The 20,177-nt window shown below is 40.5% G+C and overlaps 1 protein-coding gene across 2 annotated transcripts in view; it reads left to right on the top strand.

The window, feature by feature from the left end:
• dnmbp (dynamin binding protein) overlaps nucleotides 1-20,177 on the top strand; it is a 48,166-nt gene that overhangs the window by 8,117 nt on the left and 19,872 nt on the right. For both annotated transcript variants that reach the window (XM_030754847.1, XM_030754845.1), the window contains exons 2-4: nucleotides 7,680-7,834; nucleotides 9,327-9,449; nucleotides 11,732-13,984. In XM_030754847.1, coding sequence (XP_030610707.1) covers nucleotides 7,690-7,834; nucleotides 9,327-9,449; nucleotides 11,732-13,984 — 2,521 coding nt within the window. In that variant the 5' untranslated portion in view covers nucleotides 7,680-7,689. The remainder of the gene's footprint in view (nucleotides 1-7,679; nucleotides 7,835-9,326; nucleotides 9,450-11,731; nucleotides 13,985-20,177) is intronic.

The following is a 20,177-nucleotide window of genomic DNA, read 5'->3' as shown; positions in this document are numbered from 1 at the left end:
TGTAACTGTTTCCCACTTGTATGTTTGCATTAACTGAAGTGAAAAGACTGCTCCTCTTAGGCAAATCTTTAGCGATTAAAAAAAACAAAAACAAAATTATGCAGTACAAGTGTGCTGATCATTTCTTTTTCTTTTTTTTTTAAGCATATGCAGACAGACGTAGTTCAGTAAAAGGTGAAGATGTCTCAGCACTATGTCCCAGGTCAGACAGTTGGGTCTTTGTGTGACTGTCAGCTGTGAAGTGTGTTTACAGTGTGTGTGCGTGTCAGCTGTTGACTTAGCTGTCTGTCGTAATCCTGTTACTTTCTCCAGGACGATGCCAAGTGACACACACTAGTCCCACTGACACTGTTTCATTCTCCTTTTCTCCTTAAAATAATCATTATCTACTGTTGTATGAACTGTAGAGATGTATATAACCAGAGCTTCAAAGCTCTAATAGAATACTTGGTTTAAATTCTGTATTTCCGACCCAGGATATTCACTTGTAATGCAGGTCCAAGTGCTTATCAAGACCTCATGAATCATAATGAAAGGGCAAGTCTTCAGTAAGAGGACCTTTTAGTGTATAAAATGCCCCTTGTACTTTACAAAGAGGCATTTTGCAGCTTTGGGTCAGCACTTAACACTTCATTGATGAACTCATAATGAAAAAGAACGTGTTGACGGTTTCTCATTTGCGGTGGGTGTTTTCTAAAGTGAAAGGTAATCTGATACCTTCTGGCAAAGGTCTGATACCGCCTTGGTTGAAATGTATTTTCTCCAGACACGCCTTCTCCCCCTGATGTGTCGCTGTTTTTCCCTCGTATTTTATTTTTCTTTTATTCTGATCCAGACAAAATAATCCACAGCTGTTGGTGTTGTGAGTCAGAGTGAGTCACTGACATCTTGAAGGGCATTATTCTTTGAGGGGGGGAAGAAAAAACTAGCATGCTGATTTATTATTATTACATTTTTTTCTGTGTTTTTCACTGTTGGGGTCAGTGGTCTGTAATTAATACGTGCTGCTGTTTAATATAATTTAGTCAGTGAAAATATGACACTAGCCTGTAATGAGTAGTGATCAATAATTAGCTGGGTTGACACTTAATGGGCCAGCGTGTTTAAATTACAGATGGGCCTTATTGTGATTGAGCAATCTTATTGTGGCATTAAGTTAGATAGCTTCAAGAAGTCTTGACTTATAATATCACATGGAAATATACCACTGTGGTAGGCTCATGTTGATGTATATTAATGAGATGTTTTGAAGTCTTGAGATAACCGTTTCTGTCGTCACCATCTTGGTTGCAAAAAACTGGATGTGACAAGGAAACTGGGTCTAACTGTGAAACCTCACTCTCATTGGCTCCTGGCTTGTGACTGACAAGTGGTTAGCCAGTGAGTGTATGGTTTCATACCACAGATAATCCTCTATTTTTGAGACATATGAGAATTCTTTCCCCCAATTTTTCAATAATATTTTACTTAGTATGGCATAAAGAGTAAATTAGCCAGTAAACTCAGCAGGAACGTATTTACAGTAGTTAGGACATAAAGCTGTTATCCCATAGACTTCTATAGGACGGAACCACAGTGATAGAAACCACAGCTATCGCCACCTGGTGGCATTGATATAGAATGCAGGTTTAAGGCCTGTAGCTCACCAATAAAGGGTTTTCCACACAGGAAGTGTTCTGCTCGTTGCGCATTACTCCTTGCTCAATAGTGGACCTTCCAGGCTAAGATTATGTAGGCAACCCTAGGTTGGAAAAGTAAAGCCAGAGCAAGAGTCCCTTAAAGCTGCATTTTACCTGAAGGCTGCACAAAGATCCAGTCACTCATTTTAGGTTATTTTGAATATGAAAACAAAAAAAATGTAAATCTTGGTCATACTATGTTTCAAAATAGAGTAATAAAGCAGCTCCTCTGGATGAATCTTTGCACGCGACCTATATCTTCTTCCTTCTACTACCTCAAGTTGTTGACTAAGCTAAGCCGTTTTTAGCCAAGCACTGCAGCCCTGAACTTTTCTAGATGTCCCCTCACAGAGGTGCATATGAGAACACAAATAGCTGATGCACTTGGATCATACCTGAGGCAGCTCACAAGTGATCTCTGTGTGACGCTACTTTGCATCAGTGTGAAAACAGCGCAGCCAACAGTGCAGTCCATTCACTTCTAACAAGTGGCATAATGTGTGCTGCCTCATGCACGCACTGTCCATCTCCTTCACCTAAACCACAGTGTAAACACTCGTGGAGCTGACTATTTCCTGCTGTATGTCACAAAGGACAGCTGCGAATAATGTGTTGACCTCCCAGAACTGTACAGAATTTGTGTATGGAAAAAGGGCCTTGTGTGCCTCGCGCAACCTTCAGTTTTATAACACATTCAGTAAACATGCACGCTCATATTCATCTGTGTAGTAACTATTCATGGGCTGCTTGTGTGAAACTTCTATTATTTTGTATTTAAGACTGCATTTACTGAAGGCACAAAAATTTATATTACTTTAGCATTACTTTATATTACTTTATAGTGCTTTAGCAGTAGATTTTCTTTCTACCAGACTATGGTCAACTGCTGCATAGTTCTGCTGTATCACTGGAAAATTTCTACCTTAAGGCAGCCTTTTTTTCATCTGCTAGGGCAAGGTGGAAAAAAAGCAGTAGGATGATGCCACTAACACACTGACAGGCCCATAAATAAAACTAAGAAGCTTGTCTGGCTGGATGTGGATCTGAGGATTAACTTCAAGAAAGCTCCAGGATCCCAGTTACTCTTTGCAGGGGAGAGGTTCTGCTTTCTGGGTGTCGGTTGTGAGCTTTAATGTTGTGGCAGAGTAGGTTGACTAAAGGACTGAAATGTAAATAGCACTTTCTTTTTCCAGTGAAAGATGCAATTTGAGCAGCAGCATAATGTGACTTTAAATGTCATTAACATAAGCAAATATGACTGCTGCTGGTAAGATCGCACTCTCTACATGTTTTTCACATTTGATAGTCTTTACGGGAACTTTGCTCAGTGTTTAGAAATCACTAGTTGTTTATTTCATTGTGACACTGATTTAGATTTATCATCCACACCCATCCACCCGTGAGTGCAAACATTTGCTCTTACACTGTGAAATGCATGCTGTACCAAACCTTCAACCCATTTTCACTTGCATTTGAATAGCAATTTCAACTTGTGGTCAGGAGATTGCAACTCATTCAGAGTAGATAGGACACTTTGCATGCCACAGCTGTACCAAACAATACAGTTTGAAGTGGCTGAGCTTTGCAAAAATCCAGCTGTGTGCAAGGTGTGGGTTAATAGTTTCACTTGTGGTTTGTAAGGGGCTTCAACTACATACTAAGTACAATAAATCTCTATGTAAGGTGCTGCTTTCAGTCTCTAACTGGCAACATTCTCTTGTATTACCTAAAGTTAATTTATAAAGAAGAGAAGGAAGGAGTTTATTTATATTATCTGACATGCTGGGAGAATTTTTATGAATCAAATACAGTTGTGTGTATAAGCAGCCGTCGTTTATTTGTGGCTGGTTGTCATGTAAACAGCCAGCCACAAATAAGTCTTGTTCTGTGTCCTAGAGAATATTTTTTTTAACCTTCTTACCATGACAATTTAATGTCATTTACTCTAGGAGGGAAATGAATTCTTATTTATTTATTTATAACTATAAATATAAATCATCCAGTGTGTATCTGTTTGTGGGAACTCAGGCTGTGAGTTGGTTAGATCAGTATCATTCGCTGTTTCATGGAAACCATTCCTCAGAAGTGCGTGTCAGGGCCTGTCTAATCAATGTGATGTTGGTTATGCAGCCACTGTTGTACTGTCTTTTCAGGGGTTATAAGCCAGAATATGCTGCTTGAGAAACTTAAGGGAACGCTTAAATAAATTACACACTGGTTCTTGATGAAAGAAATATTCATGTTTTTACTGACGGAATTTGTTGAGAACAGCACAAATTTTTATTCTAAAAATAAGGATAAATGAGTATTTGTATAGCGTGGAAAGGAGTATTTTGATATTTAAAAGTATAATGCAGGAATTGTTCACTGCATTTTGTAAAGACACTGTTCAAACTAGGCCACTTCTTCCAGACTCAACAAGCAGCAGTGGCCACGCAAGTAAGAGTGTGATTAATGAGAGGGAGTGATGTTGGTGGGTATAGTGGCTCAGAGAAATACATTTGTACTAATTGTTTGACCACAATCAAATTCTGAAACACACACACGCACACACACACACACACACACACACACACACACACACACACACACACACACACACACACACACACACACACACACACACACACACGCACACAAAAAAACAAGCGCATGCTTTCGCACAGCGCTGCAGTAAGGTGGCTCTGGATTTTGCATGAATGCAGTTGTCTACTGTGGCCTCTCTGCTCTGAGTGTGTGTGTATGCAGCTTTTTACAAAGATATGACACAGAGCAGAGAGCACGGTGCAGTGTTCTTTACTGGGACTACATGCATATAAGTGGAGATGCTATATTGAATTATAGATGTAGGTTTGAAAAGTGCAGCCAGTGCTGAAGCACCCAAAGCCTGGATTCTGTATATTTTGCAAAAGAGGGCAACTTCTCTGGTTACAGAAGCCTGACTGTGCATTTACCGGCCACTTCATTGATTCCACCTTAATAGTACTCGGTTGGACCTCTTCTGTCTTCAGAACTGCCTTAATTCTTTGTGGCATAGATTCAGCAAGGTGCTGGAAACATTCCTTAAAAGATTTTGGTTCATATTGACATGATAGCATCACGCAGTTGCTGCAGATTTGTCAGCTGCACATCCATGATGTAGATCTCCTGTTTCACCATATCCCAAAGGTGCTCTATTGGCGTGATGTCTGGTGGCTGTGGAGGCCATTTGATTACAGTAAACTCATTTTCGTGTTCAAGAAACCAGTTTGAGATGACTTGAGCTTTGATACTTGGTGTATAATTGTGCTGCAAGAAGCCATCAGAAGATGGGTATACTGTGGTCATGAACGGCTGTGTATGGGCAGCGACAATGCTGAGGTAGGCTGTGGTGTTTAAGCAATGCTCAGTTGGTGAGCCAGTGTGAATAGTAGCATCGCTTTGCTGTTCTTAGCTGATAGGTGTGGCACGCAGTGTGGTCTTTTGCTGTTGTAGCCCATCTGCTTCAAGGTTCGACATGTTATGTGTTCAAAGTTGCTCTTCTGCATGTCTTGGTTGTAATGAGTGGTTATTTCAGTTACTATTGCCTTCATGTCAGCTTGAAGATCAGCAGTTTTTGAAATACTCAGTCCAGCCCATCTGGCACCAACCACCATGCCTCATTCACACTGACCTAAATCCGCGCTTTCTTATCCCATTCTGATGCTCAGTTTGAACTTCATGTTTAATATGCCCGCATGCCTAAATGCACTGCGTAGAGTAAAATAAACAGTAAAACAGGATGTGCTGTAGGTTGTAACTACCATGCGATTATTACATTATTATACAGTATTATCATAACAATTATTATTACAAATGAGCATGCAGCTTCCTCGGTTTCTCAGTCAGATGCCCTTGTCCGTTGTTAAATCTGGTTTTAGAAAGATTGCTACAGCTGAAATGCTACAAAACGGATGTCCACAAACAGTAGGTTAAGTCACTGTATTTATGGCCATCTTTTACACAAGTCTATAGGGATACACACCATGACACCCAAAGGCATCCAAAAGACAGCACGGTAAAGGCAGGTTTTTATATGTAACTGACCAAGTATTGTTATGGTTTGATTTGTTCTTGAGTTATTTTGGTTACTTTCTCATTCCGTTTAGGACTACTGTGACACTTACACATGTTTTCTGCACAAAATAATAATGTGTTGTTTGTAAATGAATAAACAGGCCATTTGTTCTCATTGCCTGCAGTGTTTTTAGCCTCTGCTTGGAACTCTCCCTTTGGCTTGCATGAGTTCCAGCCTTGGTTTGGGTTTCATTGTGGGTTTTTTTTTATCACCGAGCGGCGTTGAGTTCATGACCTTCCACACAGAAAGCACCAGTTAACAGTGTTGGTTAACCTTAACGGTGAAAGACACAACAACCCAAACACACCCATTCGCAGTTATATATATTTTTTTAGAGCTGTTTATCTGCCCCTTTATTTCCTCTCGACAGCCACATCCAGGATAACCTGAACCGCGTCTCTCCCCAGAGACGGTGGCACTGAACTGGGCTAGAGTCTTGTTCCTCTCCCCCCCTTGGCTCCATCAGCCAACTTAACAGAGGCCCCTTTCACTGTGACAAACTGCAGCCCTCTTCTCTCATTTCCAGTCTCCTTCAGCGTGTGTATCCCCACCTGTGGTTAGTCTGTCTCCAGATAATGATACACAAGGGCTTAGGAGATACTTGTTTTTAGTATTTGATTATTTTACTGATAATTTTAAAAAGTCTGCTACCGAATACAAATTTGAATATTTATGCTCTGTGACCTGAAATGATTCATATAGGGTTTCTTGTGATTGTGATTACTTTTTCATTTTATTTACACACCTTTTTAGTATTTAAAGTGCCTTGAGGTGACTGTTGTGATTTGGCGCTATATAAATACAATAGAATTGAACTGAATAGTATTTATTATATACCAGTTACAGAGGAGCTGTAAATGCATCCATGTGCAGAGGGAGTTTAATGTTGCACCTAGTAACCCAAACACTGTATTGTGTTTTCTCAGCCACATGTTTAGAGGGTTAGCCATAATTGGAGAAGGTTGATAGTCCCATTAGGAAGTTACTACCCAGTTATTAAGTTATAATAAACTTATTTACATAGGATGAACAAAGCTACTGTCACAATCTTGGTTTCTTGAAACTGACAGTGAGTTCACTGTGCTCAAAGGGCCTCCACAGCCACCAGACCTCAACCCAACAGGGCACCTTTGGAATGTGGTGGAACAGGAGATCCACATCGTCCTGGATGTGCAGCCAACAAATCTGCAGCAACTGTGTGATGCTATCATGTCAATATGGACCAAAATCTCTGAGGAATGTTTCTTAAATCCATGCCATGCAGAATTAAGGCAGTCTGAAGGCAAAAAGGGGTCCCAACCGAGTACTAGCAAGGTGTACCTAATAAAGTGTTTGAGTATATGTTTGTTAGAAAGTGTGAAATGCTAAGTTTTCAGCCACGCTATCAAGCTTGCTTAGCAAGTTGAAGTTGTTCAGTTGATCATGCAAGTCTGTGAGGATAGGTTTGTATTTTTTCTCTCATATGAAATGTCCACTGTAAGGAAGACTGTGCAGCTTAAGTTGATGTTGCTTTCCTCCCTAATGCTTATTTCCTCAGGAGGTGGCAGAGAAAAAGGAGAATAGAGCAGGAATGTCCTTCAGCCTTCTTAAATGGAGCTCTCTCTTTCTTTCTTTCTTTCTCTCTCTCTCTTTTTCTCCTTCTTGTCTGTCTCCTTTCTATTGCTGGTTTCTCACGCTCTCACTACCCCTTTAATTTGGCGTTATTTCACCAAAGCTTGCTCGCTCTCCGAGACATCCGTTGATCTGGGTAGTGCAGAGGATTTTAAGTAGCACCGCTCAGCCCCTCTTTGCAAACCGAAAAGCTTTTTGCACTTTCTTTTTTAACGATCACCCTTTTCTCTGAATTTTTACACAGTTTGAGTCACCTTTTTAACTCGTGTGGCTCTCTCTTTCTGCCTCCGCAGGTTATGAGTAATGGAAGCAGGATCTGTGGTGCGTGCTGTGTTTGAGTTTCTCCCCAGCGTCTCTGAGGAGCTGCCACTGTTCACTGGTGATGTCATCGAAGTGCTCAGTGTCGTGGATGAGTTCTGGTTGCTTGGTAACAAAGATGGCGTTACAGGTAAAGTTTCATTTGTCATTATTCCTGTTAATGGACCTGCACGAATGAGGCTTTCCATTAGATTCACAGAGATACATACTAAGACTTAAGTTAATTTAATTAAGCTAACTTAATAAGTTCTTAAATATCAGTATGTTGCATGTTGAATGAATATCAAGCAGCTATGGTTATATGTAAAAGATCACATGATTGGCATCATCTTTCTTTGACCTTGAGGCGTCTGACCTGGAGAAATCCAGTTAAGCCGTTTTCATGCATGCCTGAACTTTCTTGTATAACCAGTCAAATTAGATATTTCACCTACAAGATCTCTAACACAAATTTTGTGTCTGATTTGCAGTACATTACATGAGTGTGAGAATAGTGCAGGAAGTAGTCAGAGTCTGGTGAATTCACAGCTAGCGAGTTCTCATCCTGCTGTGTGCTGCATGTGAGAAACTCTAAATAATATCCTGACCTAATTCTCCCACATTTTTCCCAGGGTTCATGTGTGAAAGCAGCCTAACAGCCCCAAACATCCCCATTCACTCAGAGGGGAGTTCAACATGAACTTGTTCAGCTGCTTATGAAAAATACTATTTGTTGATATTCTGTACCTGTGTGTGAATGAAAAGAAGATGGGTATAACAGCTTAGCTACATGGAATAGAGGTAGTGAAAGTAGATGAGTATAAAAACCTCAGGTCAGCCAACCAAAGCAACAGACAGTGCACAAAAGAATTGAAGAATAGAGTGCAGGCAGGGTGGAGTGGGTTGAGATGAGTGTCAGGGGTGATGTGTGACAGACGAATAGCAGCAAAGAGTGAAAGGGAAGGTTTACAAAGATGGTAGTGATGGTTTGGAAACGGTGGCACTGATAAAAAGACAGGAGGCCGAGCGGGAGGTGATCAAGTTGAAGATGTTATTTTTGGTGTGAGTGACCAGGATGGACAGGGTTAGAAATGATTACATTTCGGTTTCAAGACAAAGCTAGAGAGGCAAGGCTCAGATGGTTTGGACATGTCCAGAGGAGGGATAGTGGATATATTGCACAAAGGATGCTGAAGATGGAGCTGCCAGGCAGGCGAAAAAGAGGAAGACCACAAAGAAGATTGATGGATGTAGTAAAGGAGGACATGCAGAGGGTTGGTGTGATGGTAGAGGATGCAAGGGATGGGGGTGACTTGGGGGCAGATGATCCGTTGTGATGACCCCTAATGGGAGCAGCTGGAAGAAGCAGAAAGAGATGATTAACTCAAGGTTTTCATTGAGGAAAAATGAAAATCACAGCACAGCACTGTGATAAAAGGCAGTCTATTTCTGAGTGATGTACCATAAAGTTATGAAATTCAAATGAGGAGGATACATTACTACATTACTAATATGCATGTCTGTAAGGCTAAACATAAATGAAGGACAAAGAGAAGATTTTGAGGAAGCTGCAACATTTAGTGATGTCATTGCCTGAAGATGGTTTTAATGAAAGTACTGATGCTCTGCGTCTGTCCCTTCAGGTCAGTTCCCCAGCACCTTTGTGGAAGAAGTCACCATTCCCAGCACCAAGCCGGGAGACAGACTGTATGTGTGCATCAGTGATTTTAGCTCAGCAGAGCTGGGGACTCTGTCTCTGAAGAGAGGTACGAACATACTGTATGCTCTCTCGCGCACACTCTCAGTGCTGACTTGTAACATAAGTGTGACTGTTATTTTTAAATTGCACTGTATACTTGATGTGACTTAAAATAACACGCTTGTTGCAAACAGTACTACATGTAACACTAACAGATCGTGTTTTTTCACTTAGCTTAACGCTACTTGTTGATGTTGCAGTACTCAGGTAAATTGGTTCTGGTGTTTTTTTTTTTGTTTGTTTTTGATTTGTTTTTTTAACCATCCATGAGTCAAACATTTTGTCATTATCTCAAAATTTCAAGTTATTAAGTCAAAATTTTGCAATGCCTAATTTGAAATTTTGAGATAATAACCTGAAATTTTGACTTAGCTCTGCCTGGCAATTTTTTTTTTCCCCCAGTGGAAGAAACAAGTGTGGAACACTTTGACCAGACAGTCAGACTAATTGATGAAAATACTTTTTTTTTTTCATTTTTAGTAGCATCAAGTATTACTGGATACAAAATAATTTACTGTGAGGAAAATAAATAGCCACCAGTGCCAGTCTAGTGTTGAAAGTAAGAGTCTACTTATCTTTTTTTTTAATTATTATTTTTTGTATCACGGTGTCTTATTGCAGCTGGATGCATTTTGCTGCATGCAAGCATGATCTGATCATGCAAAAAGGGTTAAAGTTCAAAGCCCAATGAAATGACAGCGAATATGTCCAATTGTATGCATACAGCATGCAGCAGCAGATACTTTGTGAGGGTCGCTGCAGTATATATTTAAAAAAAAAAGAGAGGAAAAATAGATTTAGAAGCCAGGGGCTCTAATGATAGAAACGCAAAGCTGATTTCCACAAGTGTCCACTAGATGTCCTCGTAGTCCAAACTTTAACCTGCACTGAACGTCTGTAGATCACTTTTTGTTTTCTTTGCATGTTTCTGTTTTTCTCACGTTATTACATTGTGTTGTTGGCTTTTTGTTGTTGTTGTTGTTGTTGTTGTTTTTATGATTTGTCATCTGCAACACCCTCAGGCAGACAGCACAGATGTTTGCAGAGATCTTTTATTGTGGTAAAACCTTTTATACTTATGTTATTAGAAGTGCTAGTAGTAGCAGGTAGCCATAGAAGTAGTTGAACTAAGTCACCTCACACCCTGGATTGTACTTCTCCCTGCTGGGAGTTGCTATAGAGCTGTAAAAACCCATGCAACTAGACTTAGAAACCTTTTTTTTCCAAGTGCTGTTGTGTGATTGACTTAACATTTTATTACCACGGAGCTTTTTATTGTTTTTTATTGCAGTGCTTTATGATCAATTCCTAGTTGTAGTTCCTTATTTATTTAACTACTGTGCACACAGAGAGATGGCAATTTTGTTGTGTACCCATTATTATAATGACAATAAAGATCTTCAAACTGTTTAGAATCGAATTATAATTTAGATTTTAAACAGAATTATTATAAATTCATGTAGCTAAGCAGTGCTGGTCATGTAGAAGCAGTTGAAGCCAACTGTGGCAGATAAAAAGTTAATAATTCATCCAACGTTCTGTTCATACGTACGTACTTGTCATTGTGCTTGGCTTTGATTCTTATCCCAGCCTATTATCAGTCTTAGTCAATAACAATAACAAGTCCAGTGTATTTTTGTATTGTCATAGATAACTAGTGGAGGACACATAGGAAACAGTCATTACTGGCCATCTGAGAGCCGAAGTGTTCATTTCCAGTATGATTTCCATGGTCTGGATGGCTGTGTGCCAGTTTTAGTCCCAGACACAATGGGAGGTGGAGCTGCAGGTCTTTGGAATGTGACCTCCATGACTTCTGGCCTTTCAGTCAACATTCCTATAATCCCTGATTCCCCAGTTATTTGTTAAGGACAGTGTAGACCCAAGCAAGTTTATAAAAAAAAATTGATATAGTAAAGCTAATTGGACATAAACTACTTGAGCAAAGCGACCTGATTTTAGACAAAAATATGAAAAACAGTTAATATAGGACAAAGAGTGAAGAAAAACAAGTAAAACATATCACCAAACATGCTGTTAGTTGTTGGCGCCACACAAGCAGAAACTCACACAAATAAAGAACTTATTTACTGTAGATTTATTAGGACAACCAGCATGAGTTCTTGTGTGCTTAATGTGTCTCCATCTGTCTCAGTTCTTGTAGTTACTCTCTTATCATCAGCCATGAAAATGAGACATCAGAAGAGGAATTATCTGTTGTCCACCAGTAATCTTCATATCAGTAATATGCCGATCAAATTAAATCCTCTTTGTTCTCTGTCTCTCTAGGTGATGTGGTAGTTGGGGAAGCAGGGGGGTCCATGGACCTTGGGGAGATTTGGCAACGCGGCTGTAATGCCTGGGGCGCCCGTGGTCTCTTCCCAACATCATGTGTGAAAGAGCTGAACCTCTCGTGCCGTTCCCGGCAGCTGTCTGAGCGCTCGGCCCAGGCCCAGGCGTCAGAGCTCCCACCTTATGCTCTAGGTCAAGCCCGGGCCCTTATGAGCCTCCATGCACAGCTCAGCGAGGAGCTGGACTTCCGCGAGGGGGACTTGATCATCATCACAGGCCTGCCTGAGCCAGGCTGGTTCCAGGGTGAGCTGTATGGCAGCAGGGGAATTTTCCCAGAGGGGTTTGTGGAGCTCTTGGGTCCTCTTCGGTCTCCTCAGGAACCTGTAGACTCCCAGTATTTGAACAATGACTCTCAACCATATATCTATGAGGACCCCTTTAATGCTGAAGAGGGGAATGAGGAGGAAGGAATGGAAGAAGATGAGGATATATTGAGAGAGGAAGAAGAACATAAGGATGCTGTAGTAGAGGAAGAGAAAGAGGAAGAGGAGGATGGAGTCTATGGAGTAGCACTGTATGAATTTCGGGCCATGGAGCCAGGCGAGTTGGACTTTGATGTGGGAGATCGCATCCATATTGTCGGCACTTTGGAAGACGGTTGGCTGGAGGGAAAGCTGCGAGGGCAGCGGGGTGTCTTTCCTCATCGTTTTGTCAAAATAGAGGGTGATGTGCAGAAAATTGGAGGAGAAACGACTGTTGTTGAACCAGAGGAAGAGAAGGAGATCAGTAGTACTGAACACACCTATGATCATTTATGTCCCAGTGGGACAGAAAATGATGCCGAGAAAGAGTGGAGGACATATGAGGATCACACAGTGTGGGACCTGGACTACTTTGAGAGGGCTGAGGAGCAGAGGTGGCCATGTGAAAACAAAAGTACTGCGGCTCAAACTGATAACAGAGGGCAGAGAGACAGTGGTAACAGGGCTGACTGTCAGCCACGTAGACCTGTCCCCCCAGCACACAGGGGGCCTCAGAAACCCAAATCCATTCCTCCAGCAAGGCCCAGACTACCACCACGGCCTAACCTGCCCACACATAGCCATAGTCAGAATGCTGGCCTGGCTTCAAGCAGAAATCCACCTAACTATACCAATGGTAACAGTCGACCTTTACAACCCAAACTAACTCATAGCCTAACGCTTCATAGCACTCAACATGGTTGGTCTAAAGACAGCAAATATTACCGGAGGCCATTGAGAAATGACACCTCCATCAGTAACAGAGGTCAGACATTAAACAACCATGTGGAGGGTCAAAGGTTTAAGAGGCTAACTCGCCATGCAAGTGCCAGTGATGCTGATCTGATAAGCTCTGAGGTCCGCTTGCATAACCTGCAGAAGACACGTCGCTCCAATGGGCTACTGCCAGCATCCATAACCTTAGAAGCCTTGGTAAACTCAACCAGTGACCTGGAGACTAAGCTATCACAGCAGCTCTTTGAATTTGAGAAAAGCTTGAGTTCTTCTTGCAGTGATACCAACATTGGCCCTGGTGCTTCCAGGGACATGTCGTCTGCAGCTGAGCTGAGCCATCAGTCCCATGTCTCACGTCACTTTTCTATCCTGGACTACAGCGATGAAACAGATGTCATTCGAGGCTCCTCACACTCTCCTGTGTCCAACCTCTTGCAGTCTAACTCTCCTTATTTGGAAAGACGCAGAACCCTCCGCCCTCCACCTCCTCGTCCCAGAGTCACACGCCCGCCAGCCCCAGCTGCATACAAGCCAACTCGGCCTGCTCCACGGCCCCCTCCCCGTTGCCCAAGACAGAATCGCACTACTCCTCCAACCAGCAACTCCCTCATCAATACACCTATTTTTTACACTCCAGACGAGCCGGCTGCAAACCTCCTGGACCAAACGACAGAAGGTCAGGCTGAGTTGAGCGACCTTGAAGCTGCCCAGGAACATGACATCCAGTGCCAGCTGGAGGCAGAGCAAGAGCTGGAGAGAGAGATGGAGTTAGAGAGTCAGAGAGAAAGGGAGGAGGAGGAAAGGCAACAGCTGCTGCTACGGCTACAAGAGGTAGAGCGCGACATGGAGGCGTACTCACACACGGCAGAGGAACTCAGGGCGATGCTGGAGGAGGACGAGCAGGATGAGACAGCCCACATCCAAGCCTTGGAGAATCTAGAGTTCTGCAATTACACACTGGAGACGCTGGCCCTGGAGCAGCAGCAGCTACAAGGTGAGACAGTTTGGACATAAAGCCCTGAGATGACCAGGTTACCAGGGATCCCAAGTTTTATTGGGTGAGACCCTAAACTGGGTATTCTCAGTAATGATGACATGATAGAAGTCATTCGAGTTGGAGATGAGGTTGGTTATTCTAGGCTTTATTTTAAGTTTTTAAATATCTCACAGACAGACTAAAATAGAGATATGAGAAGAGCTGCAACAGTAAGTTAAGTAAAGAATTAGGTGATAGTCAACAGGACTCTAATATGCAAATATTTTGACTATTGATTTATCATTTTAATATTTATATATTAATTTTTTTGGTCTTTTTATTGCTTTTTTAATGTAATTTTAAGATCTTAGGAACTGTACATAAAATTAGGCAGGAAGTTGGATATTTTTAACTATATAACGGTGCACATTCCAGTTTTTCAATTGCTATTCACACCAACAAAGGTATATTCATTTAGTCTGGATGTGATATTTGAACACAATTAGATTTTTTACTTTAAAATGCACATCTGTGTGATCTTCTCTTGATTATCTGTGTAGATGTTTTCCTCTGGTTTTCAGTTTATTTAACAGTTTACTCACAGAATGGGTCATAAACACAGAGAAACAATGCAGAACGAAAAAAACAAAGGAAAATATTGCTTTTGTTGATGCCATAGTTGATCTCTGCTGCCTGTGGGTTAGTTCACAGGATAATACTAATTCACCAAAGACAATGCAATATAGAAAGAATTTTTAAACGAGACATTGGTATTTAGTAGATTTCCTCTTTGACCTGTTATCCAAATCTCTTTCTCTCTCTCTCTCACACAAACACACACACACACACACACACACACACACACACACACACACACACACACACACACACACACACACACACACACACACACACACACACACACACACACACACACACACACAAAATACACAGACGTAATACAAATATAAACATTTCAAGTCAAACATCCCCATTTATTGTCTGCAGGCATCAACGGAAGAAGAATTGTGTATTTAAATGAAGGATTATCATAACTCACTGTGTGTGTGTGTGTGTGTGTGTGTGTGTGTGTGTGTGTGTGTGTGTATACACATTCAGGAATGTCCGTTCCATCAGTACAATATTATAATTATAAAAGCACAGCAAATCTGGCAGAATTGCCGTGGAGTGTAGGTAGAGTGAAATATAGTGAATTGTCCCATTTTGACATCAGCCTTTCTGAAGTGGTTCATAGTTAACTTTCACATCTCATTTGTTGCGAGTGATTTATAGCTTTGACACTTATCCTTAACTGCAGGTAATTGTATCTTAAAGTGTAACACCACCAATGATGCAATTTTGAAAGATGAAAATGATCTGTGTGGTAAATAACACAAAATTAAATGATCTTCATCCAGAGTTGCAGACACAGCAAACCTGCCACTGAATGTTAGAAATCAGTTGCACATTAACCACTGGAATAATAAATTAGATTAATCCAATAACAACAAGGTTTTATAATAAATATTTTTGTACCTACAGTAATGTGACAAGTGTATATTTGGAAACAATAGTTGATAGATCAGTGTCATTCAGAGTTAACTGGCTCTGTGTGTGCTGCTTGCTGCTGTGCGGCTGCACAGTGCTGTCTTTGGTAGCTCAGCATTTTTTCACATAGATATAAATTGCATTCCTGCACATAGCGAGAGTGTTAGCAATGCCACATGAGTGGCTTTCTCACTCTCTTTAAGTTTCTCCCTCTGGACCTTTTATCCTGTTTCCCCCTCCATTGTCCCTTCTTTTCCAAGAAGAGTAAGGATCCTGAGGGCTGTGAATGGAGTTTTGGGAATTTTGTAGTAGCATAGATTGGAGACAGATCATGGCCCACTTTAAAGTGGGAATAAAAGTGTGGTTGTCGCGAGTTGGGATATGGCCCATGGCACGGCTATCTTCACTATTTGGACTAAGGCAGAAGGCTATGGCAAACAGAATGGCAGGTGAGACAGAACTCTGTGGGTATATTGGAGATGCGGTGACTGAGCAGTTTATCATGCTTACACCCAAAGCTGTGTTAGCAAAATAGACAGCTTTGTACAGCTTTGGGTACAAGCTGTACACCCAAAAATGACTAATGTTTAGCATGTATACACTGCAGACACATAGATACAATAGAACTATCGTATCATCTTGATTTCATGACTGTATCTACAAAACTTGAATTTTCTGATATGATGTGCAAACATCTGAAGCCATCCCTGTTCCTTTACATTTTATTTTCAAGGAGCCAGATTTTCTTTTGGACATTGGCTGCTTTTTCACTCATTTTCAGTCTAGTCCTTGTACCTGACCATTTTCAGAGGAATTTTTGTTTTACCTTTTTTATTTTTGTTTTATTTTTTCTTGTTTGATAAGCCACTTAACACAAACCTCTGAATCATTAAAGCATGAAAAAGACAGCTATTTCAGGGGATGAGCCAGCACATAAATGGTATCTTTGGCACTTTGTTTTTAGCAGCCTCTCACAAATACATATCATTGCTTTTTTTTTGGCACCATTGAGGCACAATAAGTGTTTCACAGAGGGATAGAAAGAGGAATACAAAGAGAGAAAACATGTAAACCATATGTTTATACACATCATGATATAAAGCATGCACAAACAATCATGATTTAAATATAATAACAACAATTTGAAGCAAAAAAAACCACTAGAATCTTGGTAAAAGCCAAACAGCTACAAAACTATGGGAGGAGCCGGTCCAGATCTTTAGGCCATATGTGGACACGGGCAACAGCCCATTAGAAGACTAGAAAATTTTTTTTCCTGTGTTCAGTGCCAGTGTCCACTGTAGATGTGATCTTCACCGTGATTGTCCAAAGAGCTGGTAGGTGAAAATGTGGCATATCTCAGCATGGTGTGCAGTGTGGGCTTAAAAAAACTTTTTAAGAAACTTGACAAGAGAAAAACAAAACTCTCTACACAGATGAACAGGATCTGAAAGCTGTGGCCTTAAGAAATAGGAAGAAATCCTGACACATGACCTGAGAGATGCATCTGGCCTTTCAGCTGATCCGTTTACTGTTCACTGAAGCCTCATCAGAAATGGTCTCAGTGGAAGGGTGGCTGTCAGGAAGCCATTTTTAAGGAAGGGAAACAAGTTGCACAAGAACTGGACTGAAAATTAGTGGCAACAGGTGTTACAGAGTGATGAATCCAAATTTGAAAGTTTTGGTTTAAATCATTGTCTGTGTATACAGAGGCAGTCAGGAGAGGGGTCCAACAGTGAGTGTCTACAGCCATCTGTAAAACATGGTGGAGGCTCTGTCATGATTTTGGGTTGCAGTTCAACCAGTGGTGTTGGGGATCTTGTTAAAATTGATGGAACCATCTGATTTTGATCCACCATGCAATAGCACAAGGAAAGTGTTCTGTTTGGCAACAGATTTATTTTTTAGCATGACAATGATCCCTGACACACTATCAGTGAAGTAATACCTGGGTAGAATGCAGTAAAAGCATTGACAGTGTAGAAAAATATACACTGGAACACTATCAGACATGGATTGGCCTCCCAAGAGCCCAGATCTCAACACTATTAAAACAGTTCAATAGTTCCTGAAGACTACTTAAAGAAATTAAAAGAAAACTTGCCTAAGAGAGTTCAGGCTGTGTTGAAGAATAATTGTTGACTTTCAAGCTCATTACAATTGTAGCCTCTGTTGTTTCCTCATGTGCTGTATTTCCATGTATGTTTGTACATGTTTCAATAAAGTGCCGTATCTATTTCCCATTTTCTAATCAAAATATTAAGAAATAAGGAATGGGTCAAGACTTTTGCACAGTAATGTATTATGATAGTGTCAAATTTCACAGCAACCACCTAGCAATGGACTAAAATTACATTTTTATAGTAGAGCAGTCACAAAATGGGCAATTTTTTTTTTTTTTTATATGAGATCTACCACCCCTGTTTGATTAAGTGTATCAGTTTGTCAGCTTGTTAATACAAATTAATTAGAAGGTTTTCACTTACCAGATTCCTTAACTATGGATAACTATTGTAGATTTTTTTTTTTGCTGCATTCGCAAGACTTGCATGATGGTGATGATTATTGCTTACCCGTCAGCCCTGGGTGCTTTTTAATTCTGGGTCAGTAATTCTTGGTGTTTGTTTTCAGTGGCAAACACCGTCAGCCTCAGGACAGAAACAGGATCTAGTGGCTACAGGTCCCTCCGAGGGTCATACAACCACTTAGTTTCTGTTTCCTCACAACACAAGTAATAAATCAGATATCCAGTCTGCTTTTTCCTTTGGTATTTGCCACACTGTTAGATGTAGAAATGGAGAAAGATAGGGCCATGATTCATAGGACATACTGAAGGGGAAAGCAGTGTTTGATATGGTAATCCAAACATTAGTCGCACAGAAAAGCTTTTAGTATACTATCCAAGTATAACATTAGATTTCTCTTTGTTATTCCTATTTAATGCTTAGCCAAGAGTAAGGTGTGTACATACCAAGAATTCTTTCAGGATCTTTGTTGCAGAAAAACATGTTTGTCATCCTAATGTGATGTGTCTGTATAGACACACACACATCACTTAGAAGTGCATGCTTTTACAGGGTGTGTTTATAAGTGTGACGTGGAAAGACAATGAAAGCTTATTGTGACAAGGCAGGGAGTAATCTCAGCACTGGGCTCTCCCCTTTCTTCACTTTGCAGAGGCCAGTTCAAAGCCCCTAAAACACATACAGTACTACACATAATATATTTTTTAATCTTTCTCTAGGTCACTGTGTATATTAGATTTCTTAATACAGAGAGTATTGGTAAGATTTTAACTGTTAAGCACGCCCTTTGTGGAGCGAAACAATAAATAAAAGGGTCTTAGAAAAAGAGGAGGAAAATGCATTTAGGACTCAAACCAGTGTCTGAATGATAGTATTTTTATGATGTAAGTCATAATATAGATAATGGATGTTCAGAAAGTCAGCACACATTTATAAAAAAACCCCACTGATAATCAACCATAATACAGATTTCTTGTAGTGTGAGTTTCTGATGATACTTTAGGATAAAACTGATGTTTTTAGGCTTTGACAGAATGTTTTGACCTATATGTCCAAGTAGAATTTTAAATTATTCACTTTACTATATGTTCTATATGCTGTACCATACAGTAATTATGTGATGAAGCCTTAGTCTCTTTAAAATGTGGCTGTAAACAACACTCTTTTTCTTTCAGTGCAGGATTGTCTTTTCTCTTTCAGCTCTTTGGCCTTGAGTACCCTTTAATTAAAACGCCTCTCTCAGCTTTCACATTGCAACAGCCCGGTCCTGATCTGTTTATCACGGTTTTCAGTATCTGTTACAGATTCAGATTTTTTTTCTCAGATTGGCCAACTACAAGAAACCATAAAGGCTGCAGACAGTTTAATATGTGACCTTATTCCTGGACTTGACTTTTTCATAAATCCTGAATGTTAACCAAGTCCAGCGCACGTATGTAAGCGAACACGGCCACAGAGAGGAATGTGGTATCTGACATTCCTGCAGCTGAAGTACACACATGCACACAGTTTCGGTCGTGTTCTGCTATTGAAATCTGAGATGTCGAAAACTGATAATTAAACAAGTCTGATGTAAGAAGCAAACAATGTCTTAGTAAGAGTTCTATGCTCAGCCTTACCTTGTGAAGCTGAGTGTTGACTCACGAGTCACCAAATTGTGAATATTAAATACTTGAAAAATCGCAGTATTTTGTAATGTATTCGTAGAATCTAAAGTCTCTTTTACCTGCATCTTTGCTATTATTACATTTGGGCTTTTTTTCTGTAAACTGAATGCAGATTTATAAATCAGCGTGGTTCCAGTTGTCTTGTTTTGGTTTTTTTAGGCCACGTCTGGGCATATTCGATAGAGGAACTGGATAAATCCTAAAAAAAAAAAGCCTTTGGTATTTGATTGTTTGATTAGATGATTAATTGACACTAGTCCATGTTTGCATTTCCATGTGTATCATATGTATTTTGCTTTAAGCAGGTCCCTTTAAACCTGTCCCTTTGGTACATGCCTCTGTGATGGAGATTAAGAGTCGATGTTATACTCCAGCTTTATGAATAGCCCAGAGATTTTTTTTTTCTTCACACTCAAAGGATTGTGTCTCCTCTGAGAGTGGGAACGGTCTCCAACAATAGCTCATTGTACA

The sequence above is a fragment of the Archocentrus centrarchus genome, chromosome 19 (assembly GCF_007364275.1).
Source record: "Archocentrus centrarchus isolate MPI-CPG fArcCen1 chromosome 19, fArcCen1, whole genome shotgun sequence".
Classification (NCBI taxonomy): Eukaryota; Metazoa; Chordata; class Actinopteri; order Cichliformes; family Cichlidae; genus Archocentrus; species Archocentrus centrarchus.
Note: the sequence above shows the minus strand (reverse complement) of the source record. Positions and strands in the feature narration are given on the sequence as shown.